The 14,297-nt window shown below is 54.0% G+C and overlaps 8 protein-coding genes across 8 annotated transcripts, besides 19 other annotated features; all 8 read left to right on the top strand.

The window, feature by feature from the left end:
* Nucleotides 1–31: a microsatellite.
* Nucleotides 32–66: 35 nt separating this feature from the next.
* Nucleotides 67–93: a microsatellite.
* Nucleotides 73–112: a microsatellite.
* Nucleotides 113–335: 223 nt separating this feature from the next.
* TraAM80_05081 (putative 2-oxoisovalerate dehydrogenase beta subunit, mitochondrial precursor) lies at nucleotides 336–1,382 on the top strand (the record flags this gene model as incomplete). Its single annotated transcript, XM_029381976.1, has 1 exon — nucleotides 336–1,382. The coding sequence occupies one exon, from the start codon at nucleotides 336–338 to the stop codon at nucleotides 1,380–1,382; it is 1,047 nt and encodes a 348-aa protein (XP_029238177.1).
* Nucleotides 1,383–1,473: 91 nt separating this feature from the next.
* Nucleotides 1,474–1,529: a microsatellite.
* Nucleotides 1,530–1,691: 162 nt separating this feature from the next.
* Nucleotides 1,692–1,719: a sequence feature (GA-rich).
* Nucleotides 1,720–2,001: 282 nt separating this feature from the next.
* Nucleotides 2,002–2,080: a microsatellite.
* Nucleotides 2,081–2,499: 419 nt separating this feature from the next.
* Nucleotides 2,500–2,538: a microsatellite.
* Nucleotides 2,539–2,681: 143 nt separating this feature from the next.
* Nucleotides 2,682–2,706: a microsatellite.
* Nucleotides 2,707–2,936: 230 nt separating this feature from the next.
* TraAM80_05080 (U6 snRNA-associated Sm-like protein LSm8p) lies at nucleotides 2,937–3,311 on the top strand (the record flags this gene model as incomplete). The annotated part of the gene is made up of 1 exon (XM_029381975.1): nucleotides 2,937–3,311. One exon carries the CDS (start codon nucleotides 2,937–2,939, stop codon nucleotides 3,309–3,311), a length of 375 nt encoding a protein of 124 aa, XP_029238176.1.
* Nucleotides 3,312–3,558: 247 nt separating this feature from the next.
* TraAM80_05079 (putative leucine-rich repeat-containing protein 72-like) lies at nucleotides 3,559–6,366 on the top strand (the record flags this gene model as incomplete). The annotated part of the gene is made up of 1 exon (XM_029381974.1): nucleotides 3,559–6,366. The coding sequence occupies one exon, from the start codon at nucleotides 3,559–3,561 to the stop codon at nucleotides 6,364–6,366; it is 2,808 nt and encodes a 935-aa protein (XP_029238175.1).
* Nucleotides 6,367–6,388: 22 nt separating this feature from the next.
* Nucleotides 6,389–6,433: a sequence feature (GA-rich).
* Nucleotides 6,434–6,788: 355 nt separating this feature from the next.
* Nucleotides 6,789–6,816: a microsatellite.
* Nucleotides 6,817–6,858: 42 nt separating this feature from the next.
* Nucleotides 6,859–7,659, top strand: TraAM80_05078 (putative heat shock protein; the record flags this gene model as incomplete). Its single annotated transcript, XM_029381973.1, has 1 exon — nucleotides 6,859–7,659. One exon carries the CDS (start codon nucleotides 6,859–6,861, stop codon nucleotides 7,657–7,659), a length of 801 nt encoding a protein of 266 aa, XP_029238174.1.
* A 468-nt stretch (nucleotides 7,660–8,127) lies between these two features.
* On the top strand, nucleotides 8,128–8,730 carry TraAM80_05077 (rev7; the record flags this gene model as incomplete). Its single annotated transcript, XM_029381972.1, has 1 exon — nucleotides 8,128–8,730. One exon carries the CDS (start codon nucleotides 8,128–8,130, stop codon nucleotides 8,728–8,730), a length of 603 nt encoding a protein of 200 aa, XP_029238173.1.
* Nucleotides 8,731–8,749: 19 nt separating this feature from the next.
* Nucleotides 8,750–8,817: a microsatellite.
* A 3-nt stretch (nucleotides 8,818–8,820) lies between these two features.
* Nucleotides 8,821–8,849: a microsatellite.
* A 234-nt stretch (nucleotides 8,850–9,083) lies between these two features.
* Nucleotides 9,084–9,104: a microsatellite.
* A 2-nt stretch (nucleotides 9,105–9,106) lies between these two features.
* Nucleotides 9,107–9,136: a microsatellite.
* Nucleotides 9,136–9,177: a microsatellite.
* An 82-nt stretch (nucleotides 9,178–9,259) lies between these two features.
* On the top strand, nucleotides 9,260–11,323 carry TraAM80_05076 (uncharacterized protein; the record flags this gene model as incomplete). The annotated part of the gene is made up of 1 exon (XM_029381971.1): nucleotides 9,260–11,323. One exon carries the CDS (start codon nucleotides 9,260–9,262, stop codon nucleotides 11,321–11,323), a length of 2,064 nt encoding a protein of 687 aa, XP_029238172.1.
* Nucleotides 11,324–11,433: 110 nt separating this feature from the next.
* Nucleotides 11,434–11,460: a microsatellite.
* A 516-nt stretch (nucleotides 11,461–11,976) lies between these two features.
* On the top strand, nucleotides 11,977–12,675 carry TraAM80_05075 (putative trans-sialidase; the record flags this gene model as incomplete). The annotated part of the gene is made up of 1 exon (XM_029381970.1): nucleotides 11,977–12,675. One exon carries the CDS (start codon nucleotides 11,977–11,979, stop codon nucleotides 12,673–12,675), a length of 699 nt encoding a protein of 232 aa, XP_029238171.1.
* A 167-nt stretch (nucleotides 12,676–12,842) lies between these two features.
* Nucleotides 12,843–12,859: a microsatellite.
* A 36-nt stretch (nucleotides 12,860–12,895) lies between these two features.
* Nucleotides 12,896–12,922: a microsatellite.
* Nucleotides 12,923–13,702: 780 nt separating this feature from the next.
* Nucleotides 13,703–13,731: a microsatellite.
* Nucleotides 13,732–13,922: 191 nt separating this feature from the next.
* Nucleotides 13,923–14,297, top strand: TraAM80_05074 (putative diacylglycerol acyltransferase; the record flags this gene model as incomplete). The annotated part of the gene is made up of 1 exon (XM_029381969.1): nucleotides 13,923–14,297. A coding segment is annotated over one exon (375 nt), but the record flags the coding sequence as incomplete, so codon positions are not given.

Here is a 14,297-nt window from a genome sequence, read left to right as displayed (position 1 = left end):
GAGAGAGAGAGAGAGAGAGAGAGGGAGGGAGGAAAACTAAAAAATACGTTTTATATTTTTAAGTGCCTTTCTTTCTTTATTTCTTTTTTTATTATTATTGTTCTTGTTCTTGCGACTGTTTCTGCTGGAAAAGGGGGGCGGGGTGTTTACTTCGTTGCTGCCTTGTTTATTTCCTTCGTCACTTTATGAATTATTTTGATTTGTTCTCTCCCTCTCAAAAATTAGCTTCACGCGTGCAGGCGTCACAGTGCTTGTGCACAGTTTGACGGCTTAAGACAGAAAGAAGAAACGAAAAAGAAAATAATAATTTTTGTAACGGAAAAAATTTTGGAGTTATGCGCCGCTTTGCAGACACCGCATTTCTCTCCGCCGCCGTCGCAACCCGGGCGGTGACGACCACGTTAACGATCCGTGATGCACTCAACAAGGCCCTCGACGAAGAGATGGAGCGCAACGAGAAGGTGTTCATCCTTGGTGAGGAGGTAGGTCAGTACCTCGGCGCCTACAAGGTGACCAAGGGCCTCCTGGACAAGTACGGCACCTCGCGCGTGATTGACACGCCTATCACGGAGCACGGCTTCGCTGGCATGGCCGTCGGTGCTGCACTGAGTGGCTTGCGCCCTGTGTGCGAGTTCATGACAATGAACTTTGCGATGCAGGCGATTGATCAGATTGTCAACTCTGCGGGGAAGGGGCATTACATGTCCGGTGGTCAGTTGATGTGTCCGGTGGTGTTCCGTGGTCCCAACGGCGCTTCTGCGGGCGTTGGGGCGCAGCACAGTCAGTGCTTTGCGCCGTGGTATGCCTCAGTGCCGGGGCTGAAGGTGTTCTCGCCGTACAGCGCGGAGGATGCGCGTGGGATGATAAAGACGGCCATTCGTGACGACAACCCGGTTGTGATGCTTGAGCACGAGCTCATGTACGGCGAGTCCTTTGAGGTGTCGGAGGAGGCCATGGGGAAAGACTTCCTCATTCCGTGGGGCAAGGCAAAGATTGAGCGGGTCGGCAAGGACATCACGATGATTGGCTTCTCGCGCGGCGTGGAACTTTGCCTAAAGGCGGCGGACCAGCTCGCCAAGGAGGGTGTCGAGGCGGAGGTGGTCAACCTGCGCTCCCTCCGCCCCCTCGACCGGGCGACGATCATTCAGTCTATCAAGAAGACGGGCCGCGCCATGACGGTGGACGAGTCCTTCCCGGTTTGCAATATCGGCGCGGAGATCTGCGCCATCGTCATGGAGAGCGAGGCCTTCGACTACCTCGACGCCCCCATGGAACGCGTGTCGTGCGCCGACTGCCCTACGCCGTACGCGAAGGAGCTGGAGGCGGCGTCGCAGCCGCAGGTGTCAGACGTTCTTGCCGTAGCCCACCGCATTCTCAGCTAGGCGCGGCACTCCATATATCCACGAACAAACAACAGCAAGGAAAGAAGAAAAATAATAAGAATTAAAGGGGGAGGGAAAGAGCTGACAGGCCAACAAAAAAAAAATCAAAATAATTAAAAAAACAAAAAAAAAAGAAGATGCAAAAAATTAGCCGAGAACGGAAACAAGTAACCACCAGAGACGGGTGCGAAGGTGGGCTGTTCGGCGCCTGCGGCGTTGCAATGTTGGGAGGGAAGTGGCGTGCGTGCGTTTATGTGGGGGTTCAATGGGACACTGTGGGGGGTGCATACATCAACGTGCGGCGATAACCTCTCTATCTCTTTCTCTCTGTGTCTCTTACATGCGCACACGCAGCGGTACATGCATTTATGCATGTCTTTGCGGAGGGGGGGTGAAGGCAGACTGCGGCAGTAGGTGCTTTCGCGTTGATCAAGGAGGCGGAGGCGGAGGAGACAATAAAGAGAAGTAAATCAGAATAAAACAGCTAAACCCGCAAAAGGATGTCATTGTGTAGCGATATTGAGGTGTAGGCACTAACTGTTTTTCTGTATTATTTTTTTTGCTGGTCTACGGTGCGGTAGCAGGAGTTGGGGGTTTGCGAGGTGGGAAGAATCATCCTGGGAGGAGGGAAGGAACGAAGGGGACGAGGTAATGAGACCGGAAGAAGGAAAAACGAGGGAGTCCAAGGAAGAAAGAAACAAAAAAAAAGGAACGTAGACAACGTGGAGGTGCCCCAACTGTAATCAAGCACGCACACATTCCGGTCTACACATGTCATCGCGGGAGAAAACACACAAGCGGTAAAAGCAAAAAAAAAAAAAAGACGCGAAGAAAAGATGTGCGGAAACCACGAGGAAACACAAGAGGATTATTGGTGAGAGAGGGAGCGAGGGGGCTTCGGTATCTCGCACGCCACCAGGGAGATGACGGGGGGTGCGGAGCGCACGGTGCAGACGGCGGGTTTATGTGCTGCGGGAAGTTTGTGGGAGGAGGGAGGGGGGCGTGATGGGCAAAGCCGGCAAAAAAAAAGGGGGAAGATGAGAGAGGGGAAAACGCATGCGATTTCATGCGTTCTCCTGCGACGCTGGAGGACGGGCCGTTGCGACTTTCCACCCACCTCTCTTTCTCTCTCTCTTTCTCTCTCTCTCTCACTGTCCCCCGTTCATGCACTTATTTTCTAATCCTACAGAGAGGCACCCGCAGGGCTCTGTTCCCTCTTCCCCTTTTTTTTTTTCTCTGGTAATTAATTTCTTTTTTTATTGAGTGTTCTCTGTTAGGCCATGTGTGGGGGCATGTAGTTTTGTTGTGTGTTTTTGTTTGTTTGGTGTCATTCTGTAGGAAGAGATTCCAAACTTATTTTCTCCTGAGAGGGAGTGGGGTCCTTTCTCTCTTCTCGTTTTTTAGGGTTCTTCCCCCGGAATGACCCGCCACATGCTCTTGTATGCCTGCATATCTTTGTAAGCCGTTATACATGCATCGCTTCTCCTTCTTATTTATTGTCTTTTCTCTTGCGTATGTAGCTCTTTTTTTATATACTTTCGTCCCTTTCAGTATATGTTGAAGCATTATCTGAGGAGGCGGGTTTCGGTCATCACTACGGATGGCCGCTACCTCGTGGGAGTGCTGCATACCGCCGACCAGCTGCTTAACCTTGTGCTCACGTCCTGCGTGGAGCGTGTCTTTGACGAGGCGGGGGAGAATGCGGGTGGGTCACCGCAACACGAACAGCCACTACGTAGTGATGGCAACAGTGGCGGTGGCGAGATGCAGGAGTTGGCGATGGGTGTGATGATGATTCGCGGGAGCGATGTGGTCTGCGTGGCGGCCGTCGACACGGTGGAGGAGGCGAAGGTGAGCGCCAAGTCGTGGCGAGGGCGAAACCTGCCAGCGGTGGAATGTGTGCCGCGTGCTGCGGACGCAGTGGAGTGATGAAGGTGCTCGAAGAGGCAGGGAGCGACAACGGTGTCGATTGCAGTTAAGAAAAGAATGCGGTGGAACTCCCTCCCTTTTTGATTTTTTTTTCCTTCTTTCCTCATTGGGTGTCTGTGTGTTTACTGCTACCAGTGTTGCTTGAATGAGAACTGTTTGACTGTTTTGTACTGACGTGATGAGCATTTTCCTTCTTTTATTCCTTCACTCCCTCTCTCTCTCTCTGGCGGTGTGGGGCAGCGGACGAATGTACACGTCACTGAACCGGAAGTACCCTGATCTCCTACGCAAGTGGCATGAGAAGTCGCTGCAGGGGTTCATGCGGGTCGCCCCGGCCGGCAAAGGCAATAGTGCCAGACGCCCCGGCACCACGTGTAGCAGCCAAACAAAAGCAGAAGAAGAGAAAGAGCAAACAATGGCGGAAGTCACGTCGTATAGCAACAGCGAATGGGAGGCCTTCCCGCCGTATGTGGACCCGACAGAAGAACAAGAGGTGTGTTTGGACCCCATTCGGGCACTGAAGATTCCACGCTCGCGGTTTCACACAGTGAAGGAGCTCACGCTGTGCTGCAAAGGCATCACGCGGCTGCACAGCAATGTACAGTTATTAAAAAACCTTGACACACTTATCATACGCCATAACCGGCTGCGACAGATCGCCTTCTTGATTCCCCCTCGAAATTCCCGTGGTGCCGTTTCCTCCTCTGGAGCGCAGGAGGAGAGTAATGTGGCTGGCACGGCGTACAGCGCATCCCGCGGCTGTCGCCTCCTGCGACGCCTCTACGCCTCTTACAACTGCCTGCAGACGCTTGACGGGGATGTGAGCCAACTGCGACAACTCGAGGTGTTGTTTCTCGCACACAATCGCCTCAGCGACCTCAGCGCCGTCTCTGCCCAACTAAAGCCACTTCGGTGTCTTCGCGAGCTAGACCTGCGTGGGAACCCGCTCTGTGATGAAGTGGGATACCGCCTCTTTTTGATTTACGAGCATCCCCACCTCGAGGTGCTGGACCGTCGCGTGGTGCGAGACGAGGAACGCAAGGAGGCGGCAACGTACTTCGCGGCACGCGCCACAAGCACGTATCGTCAGACGTCTCTGGAACGCAGTGGCGCGGTTAACGCAGTGGCACCGGCGGAACCCGTGGCACGGTTGCCGCAGGTGACATCGACGGTGCAATTCTCTGTGGAGAAGAGAGACGAGGAGGGTGGGAATGCGGCGGACCCCGCAGCGAGGAGCACACGGAAAGCGAGCTTTCCGCCACTATGCCAACAGTTGTCGTCCACACCATCACCGCGGACGCAGGCGAATGTGACCGGTGTTGGTGGGAAACAGCTGAGGGGAGAGAGGGGAAAAAGTACGGTAGCATTTCTTCGCACGTATGTGCCAACCGGAGACACCGCGGAGGACGCCGCACTTCGTCGGACTCTGTTTCAGCCCTCCGCATGTGAGCGCCTTCTTGAGGAGAGGGTGCGGCGCGACAACGAGGTGAAGAGGCAACGGCCGCAAAGAGAGGCACGGGCACGCGCTATGGCGCAGCGAGAATTACAAAGTAAATATGAAGCGTTTCACGCGACGTGGGCTCTCTCCCGCCAGGGCATGCCGTTTTCTGCGGATAAGTGCGAGCCACTCCTCAAGGCAATGGAAGCCCTGCAGAAGACAAATTTGACGGAGGCACCACCTGTCACACAGCGTCTCGAGTCTGTACGTCCTCGGTCGTATCTTGCGCGTCAACAGGCGACTGAACAGACGGAAAAGGCGGCGCCTAACACTGTGGACGTCGCTTTAGCTATTGACCGTGAGCAACTGCCGCAACTCCCACCAGAAACTGCAGGTCAAAGCGACCACAGTGTCATGTATGACGCTCTGCTGGGTCGTTTAGGAGTTGTGAAGAAGCGGATTGGACAAAATCACTTGTGTTTGCCAGAAACACGTCGGCTGGGGCGTATGGACAACGTGTTGAGTCATGTGGGGGAGTTGGTGCAGCAACCAGAGGGTGTGGTGGGGGGGAAGTCTAGACAGGCGATGCTAATGCGTCGTATTCAGCAGGAAAAGGATGCCTTGGTACCAGAGCCATGGGAACACATGTTAATGCGCGGTCAAACAATGACAATGAATGCCGTGGAGCAGCTGGAGTACCTTTACCTGATGGCCATGTCATTTTTTCTACCAACCGAGTTTAGTGCGTTGGAGGGGCAGTTTATGACGAACGCCGCGGATGCCCTCCCGGTGCAGGAGCCATCGCTCTTGAAGAAGCAGACAAAAAAAGATAAATCCCGGCAGACTGAAAACGCACGCGCCGTGGCAAGTGGCACAGCCTCGCTTCTTGTCACTGCAGCAGCCGCGCTACGGCAGCGGCTGCCAACAGTGTTGACAGCTACAACGGTGGAGGTTGGACCACCTGAACGGACCACGTTTGTGCGAGTGATGAACATGCTCGACGATGATAGCGGCATTTGGAGCCTCGACCTTGACCTGGTCTCGGAGGCCTTCACCAAAGAGTACATGAGCAAAAACAAGACGAAGTCCTCCGATGATCCCCAAAAAGGGGAGGAGAGACCCCCACCCATCAGCCCTCGGCGAGCGCGACGCTCCGCTATAAAAGGGCGCGTCAAGGGGGAGCGTCATGGGACGTCCAAGTTCATACCAGGCATGGATGAGTCACCCAGGGCCACATCGATGTCATTATTCCCCGCTGCGATGAAGACGCTTAGCCTCAATTTGAGCTCTATCCTTTTGGATATCGTGCGCTACCTGCCGTTTGTGGAGAACCGACTTGCCTTCTTTCAGAGGAAATGCACCGAGACTGCGTCGAAGGGTGTTGATGGAGCTTCTGAAGAAGCCGCAAGGGAGTGGTTTGCAAAGGCGCAGATTGCATCTATGCATTATGAGCGACTCATGAAGGCGCTGGGAATAGCAGGTATGACGAAAGAGGAGTCTTTAACCCGTCTGGTGCCGCTGGAAAGTACTGCGATGCACGAAGTGCAGGAGGTGGGCTCATTCTTTCGAACCCGAGCAGCTTCCTCTTCGCAAACGCCGTTGACTTCTTTTGCGTAGCTAATGTAGCTCGACTTATTTGCCCCTTCCACTTCCTCTTACCTTCTCTTTCTCCCTCTCCTCCTCTGTATGTCACTATCTGTGTGTATGGAGGTGTGGTTGGTGCTGCAACCTTTTTTCCCCTCTTGCGTTTCGCGTTGCCGTGTATGGCCATGTATTTTTACCACTTGCTTTATGTGTGCGCCTGCGTCTTGTGCTTTCACGGCTGCTGCTGAGGTGGGGAAAGGCGTTGGAGTGGGGCGCTGCTCCTGACAACCACCAGCACCCATGCAGCTGCGTCGTGTATTTTCCTTCTCGTTTGTTTCCTTCTCTACGTGTTGGTAGGAGCCATTTTCACTGCCTTGTGGGAGTGGAAGTGAGGGCGACAAGAGAGGCGCAGCAAGACCAAGAGCGTGAAGGAGGGGACGGGGGAAATAACAACAATATATATATATATATATATATATATATTCATTTACTGGCTAACAGACGTGAAGGAGCGCGTGGTGGATTATGTTTCGTGTCGCTTCCTTAGGGCCCCTGCTGGCGGCGCCAAGGACAGCGATGACGACGGCGACTCGCCTCCTGCACACGACGCTCCTCGTGCGGGACGGTGGTCGTGGCAACTTCTTTGCCTACCTGGGCCTGCAGCTGAACCCGGAATTAAACGTGGCGGAGGTGCAACACGCGTACCACAATCTGCAGCGTCGCGTCCACCCGGACCAAACCAACGTTCAGGCCAAAGAGGTTGAACAAGAACAACAACGGCAGCAGCAGCAGCAGCAGTCTGGAGCGACGCCTGTACAGGCTTTGGAAAGGGAAAAAAATGTGGCGGCAGGTGGCGTGGCGGATGCTGATGAATCCAAGTATGCTAATGTTGCCTACGAGACCCTGCGGGATCCATTTCTGCGGTGCAAGTACCTGGCGCGCCTGAGCCGCGCAGGGAAGGTAAAGGGGGCCCTACTGACGCCGGCTGAAGAGGAGGCGCTCATGGACAATGATGATTGTCGTAACATGGAAGAGAACCGAAAACTTATGGGGGGTGGAGCAGGAGATCCCGTGTCTCTTTCGTCTGCGTTTCTTGAGGAAATGATGGCGGTGAATGAAACGATTTTCTCCTCTGATGGGTCACAGGAGGAGGGCAAGGCGAGGCTGCAGCTTCTCGTTGCGCACCTGGAGGAGCGCTACGATGAATTTTACGACCAGGCAAAGACGCATTGGAAGCAAAAGGACCTCCACCGGTTTCACCACTGTGTGGTGGAGTGGACGTACATTCGGAATGCTCTGCAGCATGCGAAACGCCGTCTTGACTGAAGATGGGCACAAGCAGTGGTGTGTGATCCCTGGGTTTTTCTCACACAGTTTTCTTTTCTTTTCGCGGCGCATAAGTGTTTCTTTTGTGTGGTAATGCGTGTATGTGACGAATACGTTGCAGCCGCACATCATCTCCTCGGTTTGACCGTCACGTTGCCGCTGGACTTGTGTGCTGCTTTCGGTGTGTGGGGGAGTCGGCGGGGTTTCTCCTCTTGTTGCTTTTTCCGGTTTTTTCAGTTGTATCTGTCAGCGCCAATATCTTTTCCTCCATGCCCAGCCTCTTCCAGCAGGAAGCCCGGTCCCCTTTTCCCTCCCCTCCACACACAGAAAGAGAGAGAGAACAAAAGCAACATAGAGCGTGTTCATCCATCTACCACACACCCACAGAGAGACTTGGAGAGCGCGTGTGTGAGTGTGTGTGTGTGTGTGAGAGAGAGAGAGAGAGACGGATAGGGTGGGACTGCAAGAATGACGGAGGGGGTTCAAACAATTACTTTTAAGGGGAGCGTGGCGACTGTCACGGAGTTCCTGGGCTTTGCAATCTACAGCATCCTGCACCAGCGGGGGGTGTACCCGCAGGAGGACTTCAAGCAGGTGCAGCGCTACAACGTCCCGCTGATGGTCTCAACGGATAGCGACCTCAACGCCTACCTTACTGAGCTGCTGCAGCAGGTGGCGGGGTGGGTGGCGGCCGACAAGGTGCGCAAGTTGGTGATGACCGTCGCGGACGGCGCTTACAACACGGTGGTGGAGCGGTGGGCCTTTGACATCGTGGCGGAGCCCACCGGCGGAACGAGTGCAACTGCAAAGACGGAGGCGGAGCTCCAGCGTGAGATCCAGGCAGTAATGCGACAGATCACCTCCTCAGTGTCGTACCTGCCAATGTTGCCGGAGGGCTGCGTCTTTGACATCCTTGTGTACACTGAGATGGACGTGGAGTTTCCGTCCAACGCGTGGGAGATTAGCGAGCCGCGCCTGATTCCAGGCAGCAGCGAGGTCAGGCTGCGCACCTTTGCCACGAACTATCACCGCGTGAACGCGTCCGTCACGTACAGAGAGGATGCAGAATAAAAACAACAAGGCGGGGGATGAGAGAGAGGCAGATAGCGAGCGTGGGATAAACAGTTAGATAGAGAGAGAGAGAGAGAGTGGGAGCGACTTTGGGTGTGTGTGTCTGTGTGTGTGTGTGTCCACGGCCGCCAGTGATGGTTGCTCTCCTCGTGTTTACGACTGTTACTGTGGCGGAGAGAACAACAAAACTAAAACACCTCAGTTTTCCTTTTTCCAGAAGAAACTAACACTTGCCCCCCATTTCGGCTGACATCCTTCTGCACTCACACTATTTGTCACTATCTCTCCTCATGTGTCTTCTTCTCCCTTACATCCCTTTAGCCGTCAGCACTGCCGTTGCTGCACTCAGAGCAACACACCACACACACACACACCTAGTGAGTGAGTGAGTAAGTGGAGGGAGAGAAAAAAAAAAAGACAAAAATAAGAATAAAAAAATAAACATAAGCGCATTTGCTACCTCACACGCTTGGCGGCTGCCAGGAGGTGCGAACGAACACGGGAGGGAATTATTTAGAATCGCGTGCGCATGGCAAGGGGCAAAAAGAAGGGGCCTGTTGACGTCTTTGCGACGCTGTCGCTGTCGAACAGTGTGGGGGCGGCTGCGGGTGTCGTTGAGCCGACGGAGGTGAACGTCGCGGAGCTGCTGGACACGACATTAGTGATTACCCCCGCCATCCCACGCGTGGAGGTGAGTCTCAACATTCAGTTTCGCTGCACCGTCCCGCTTGTCGAGGGGGACATGCTTCAGGTGCAGCTGCCTGGATTTCGCGGTAGAGCCTCACTTTTCACACCCGAGAGCGCACCTATGCAAACCATGGTGGCATCGCCACGCTACTTTCGTGCTTACTGGTCTGGTGAGGGGGGGAAAAAAGGCAAGGGACCTGGGAAGCAGTTGCTGTTGCTTCGGTGTGTTCGCCGCGTGGAGGCGCAGCAACTTGTGATGATCGATGTTCCGCGTTCGCTAAGGCTGGTATCCCCGGACAAACTCCCACAGAACTCCTCCAAGCTTAAGATAAGTGGTGTGGTGAGGCACGCCGATGGTGGGAAGATACCGAAGCAGGTATTCATCTCCTCCACTGAGCTGAAAAAGCGACCTGTGGCGGATGAGATTAAGGAGTACAAAACGCTTATGGCTAGCCTCGATCAGGCAGGTGGACTAGAGGAGGCGGACATACACGTGGCCGAGGAGCTTTCCGTTGAGGAGGTGGATCACATATGGGAATCCGCGCATGACCGCTGCCCGTACCCTATTGCGCTCCAATGGCACATTGCCGTCTCCGTCTTTCGCGACTACGAAGCCTTTGGGCTGTTGCTAAAGACGATTATGGAAGGGGCCATCGCATCAGTCAAGCGACAAAAGAAGTCATTAGCTCTTTACCGTGAAATTGCAAAGAATCTGGGCGTGAAGGTTGGCGCCGTTATTCTCTTTCAAGATGTACTGAGTACATTATACGGTTTCCTGTATCCGAGTCTTCCTGGGACGCTGTTGTTGGCTATTCGCCTCTTCACCATGGAGCCTACCGACGTTGCTCGTACCTTCTTGACCAGCGAACTACCTCAGCTGTCGCTGGCGCAGGAAATCTATAGCAGCTTCCGTACGGGTGACCTGGAAGGTCTAAAAAGGTGGAGCCATACCGTCGCAACTTTGCTTCTCGCTGTTGGCACTCCCGCTGCGTCCCAGGAGCTGCATGCAGAGGCTCGATCGTTGCCAGTGTTGTACTACGGTATTAAGGAGGTTCCGCAGGATGAGCTTCGCTACGTACGGGAAACTCCTGAGAATGAGTGGTACATGTTTCCATTTCTTGCCTTGGCGCGACCTGGTGTAAACTGGACAGATGAGGAGGCCTTCCCTGTGCCAGATAATGCGGTGCTATTCGAGATTCACGATGCTGTGGATGGGTTGGATACATGTGACCTCTCGATGTACCCGTATGATCGGGAGTGGTTGCTGCCGTTTTTTTCCTTCTTTCGCGTGAAGGAGGTTAAGGTGTACGAAGACCGCAACGGGCTTACACATGTTGTGCTGGACATGCAAGGTTGTCTGCATCGCTCCTCTAAGGATCCCATGATTCCTGAGGACGACCGCGCCGTGGTGATGATGATGGTAAAGAAGCTGCGCAACGAGGCTGAAAGGCTCACCTACTGTGCCCGCTTCATCGCTAAGCACACCTACCTGCACGTCAGCCTAAACGAGCGGCTTCGGCTGCAGCCACAGACGCTGCTCCAGGCGCAATATGTGGATCACTACTTTGAGGTGAAACGCTTTTCCCAGGCCAAGATGACCGTGGAGGAGGGTGTCGTCAATTGGCAGGTCTGCACTAGCCCGGCGCAATTGATAGACCCAGTGGAGAGCGTCATCAAACATGCGGTGTGGGAGTCGATGCCACGCAAGTTTGCCCTCCTGGCAGAGCAGTGCTTTCTCAGCAGAACACGGTTCAAGAAGGTCTTTGAGGTTCAAGGCATCATGCTGGACTTTGTGGGATACGTGTGCGACTACGCTGGGAAAGGACCGCGGCCCATGCGGAGACTTTTACGAAAACGTGTCACCCACGAAGCGCCCTTGCCTGTATTTGAGGAGCTGCAGCAATGAGGTGGAAGCCACGTGAGGAGGAGAGGTGCAGAAGACGAGAGAGACATAGGGCAAAGGAGGAAGAAGTGTACAATGGCCACAAGGAAATTGGTAAACGTGCAGGTTCCTCTTTGTGTGTGTTGTTGTTGTTGTTTTTGGGTGGGATGTAAATTATCAATCATGTTGAATGTCGACTTATCAGGTTGTTGGTGATAAGAGGAGGAGAGAAAGAGAGAGCAGGGAAAAGCGCTCTCGCCATTGATGTGGACGAGAAGATTTACCCGGATACCGCACCTCCAAAACCCACAACGGCAATAATAAAAGGGCAAAAAAAAAACCCACACATTGCTATCACGCTTCAGTAACTTTCTGTCGCCCATGGCTGCTTGCAGGCTAAAACAGCTGTAGTTTATCTTTCTGTATTTGTCTCTTCTGCCTTCCCCCTCTTTGCATGTGTACCTGAACACCCACTGGAGTCTCTCCCATAGAAAAGCAGGCACACAGAGATACTGGGACGCAAAGCAAACGAAAGGGTTTACAAGCTTGCCACTTCTTTTCTTTGGCTGTGTATCCCCAGTACAAAGAAAAAAGAAAGGGGGGGGGAAGGTGGCAAGAAGTGGCATTAAGTGGGAAGGAGTTTGTTTGTGTGTGCGTGCGTGTGCGTCTGGTTAGACATGTTGCGGCGGAACTTGGCCTCCGTCTGTGTGGGCGTCATTGGTGGCGGCGGCAACCACCTTTTGTCCTCTTCCACGTCACTCATCAGTGCGCGGCGTGGAGTCTTCGCGGACAAGGCAAGAGCTGGCATGATATTCCTGATCGATAAACGTTTCTACCGTGTGGTGGGCAACACCCGCTCGCAGAAGGGGCAGAACGCCGCCTCATTCAACATCAAACTCGTTGAGGTGGGCACTGGGCGCAAGAAGGAGGTGACGGCGGGACAGGGGCATGACTTTGCACAGGTCCGGGCGGAGCGGGTGCGGCTCCTCTTCAGCGGGTTTGACGATGACGACATGGCCTGCTTTGTTTACCCGGAGCACACCGCTGATGCGGGGAAGGAGGTGAACATCCCCGGCGACTCCCTGCCTGAGTTGCAGCAGAAGTTTCTTTCCTGCGCCATGCCTGTTGATGTCCTCCACATCGTCCCTGACGAAGACGACGTGCCCAACGCGAAGGACATCTGGGCAGAGGTGGTGATGCCGTCCAGCTACACATACACTGTCGAGAAGATCTCGTTGAAGGGAATGTACAAGATGGCCTCCTTCAAGGAGTGTGACGGCCTCGTCAGCGTCAACGAGTCGGTGCAGGTAAATGACAAGGTGAAGGTGATGATGAAGCCGGACGGCACGGCCGCGTTTGGTGGACGAGTCTCTTGACGGAGACTGTGGCGCACAGCTTTCCAACACTCTCATCCACTGGCAGTGAGAGTCACACAAAGGAGTTGAAATACACGAGTAAGAGATAGAGAGAGAAGAAAAGGCAATATGCTCTGTTGTTTCAACTGGGGCTGATGTTGCTGTCCCTCATGCATGGCGCAGGTGTTTATATATATATATATATGGTTTGCACGCATTATCGTTGCAACCCCGCCTTTTGGTGTCTTTGTGTGTGTGTGTCTTTGTGGGCTACACGCGTACATGAAATGGATGTTGCGCTTGTGTGCCGATATATTGTGAGCGTTTTGCCCGCCTTCCCGCACATGCCTTCATGAGGGTATATATATACCCTGCACCTTCACAGAGCAAAGGAAACCCCAAGAGAAAGATACATACAGACGCACACATAAACAAGACAAAACGCACGCACGCAAACAAAAAAAAAGGAAGAAAATTGACAGTGTCGCTAGCATTTATTTGACACTGGAAGAAGGCGGGCAACTCACATCCTAGTTGCCTGACATGACAGCCGTTGCTAGCAGCACGGATGCGCCTGTAACCCGGCTGCCACACTACTTCCCCACCAGTGTGAAGGAGTGCTCCGCACCGACAGAGCTGTTCTTTGCCTGCTTTGAGCAAAGGGCCGTGATGCAAAATCCCACCGACACCACGAGCGCCAAACGAGCTCTGATGCACTGCCAGACGGAGCTTCGAGCGTACATGACTTGCATGGAGAAGCATCTCAGCAACGAAAGCAAAAGGGCATGGTGGAGGTTCTGGTAGCCTCGCTGCCACCATCGCGGCTATAGTCTCTTACGAAGGCAGGGACAGTGGAAAAAGACCAAAAGAGAGGAGAGGCAAACGCAACACTGGAAAATAAAGAATGAATGAGAAACGGCAGGCCCGTGGAGATCTTGCACACATAATGCAATGGCGTACCTGACGCAGCTTCAGTTGATCCATGCCTCCCATACCAGCGATGTTTTACGCGCTGCCAACTGCCCGCAGCAATATGGCGCCTCTATCGCATACCCAACGCACACACACACACACACAGCGCTAGAAAAAGCCTCAATAGTAAAGAAAGCACCACACTGTACACAGTCATATTCTCTGTGCACACAGAGTACACCGTCTTCCCGCCTTTACCCTTTGTTTCAACAACTTAATTAGAAGGAAACAGAAGCTACATGCCACGCAAAAGGGAACAAAAGAAAATGATAGAGGGGGGAGGAAAAAGCAAAGAGATGCGGGGTGGCGAGGGCACTGCAGTGCCTGGCGGCCACCAAGACGACGACTCGACGCCACTCCCACCGGCGGAGGACTACGTTGTGGAGCCGACGACAACGGAGGAGATGCACGAACTCCTCGATCTCATCCTGCAAGCCTGCGAGCATCTGCAGGAGTTGATACACGATCACCGCCCCGTCATGCAGAGGGAGGTGGCGAAGCTTCGGAAGGCCTACTGGCTTGCCACAGGTGAAACGGGAAGGCTGCGCGGCCGCAATGCGTCGGCCGAGTCCCTCTCCAGCGCCACTGACGGCAGCAGTGCAGGCACTCTACCCCCACTGACCGGCACGGAGGGCCCCAGGCGGCAGGACGCGAAGGCGGTCGCGTGCGAT

The sequence above is a fragment of the Trypanosoma rangeli genome (genome assembly GCF_003719475.1).
Source record: "Trypanosoma rangeli strain AM80 chromosome Unknown Tra_15.4_contig_00159, whole genome shotgun sequence".
In the NCBI taxonomy this organism is placed as follows: Eukaryota; Euglenozoa; class Kinetoplastea; order Trypanosomatida; family Trypanosomatidae; genus Trypanosoma; species Trypanosoma rangeli.
Note: the sequence above shows the minus strand (reverse complement) of the source record. Positions and strands in the feature narration are given on the sequence as shown.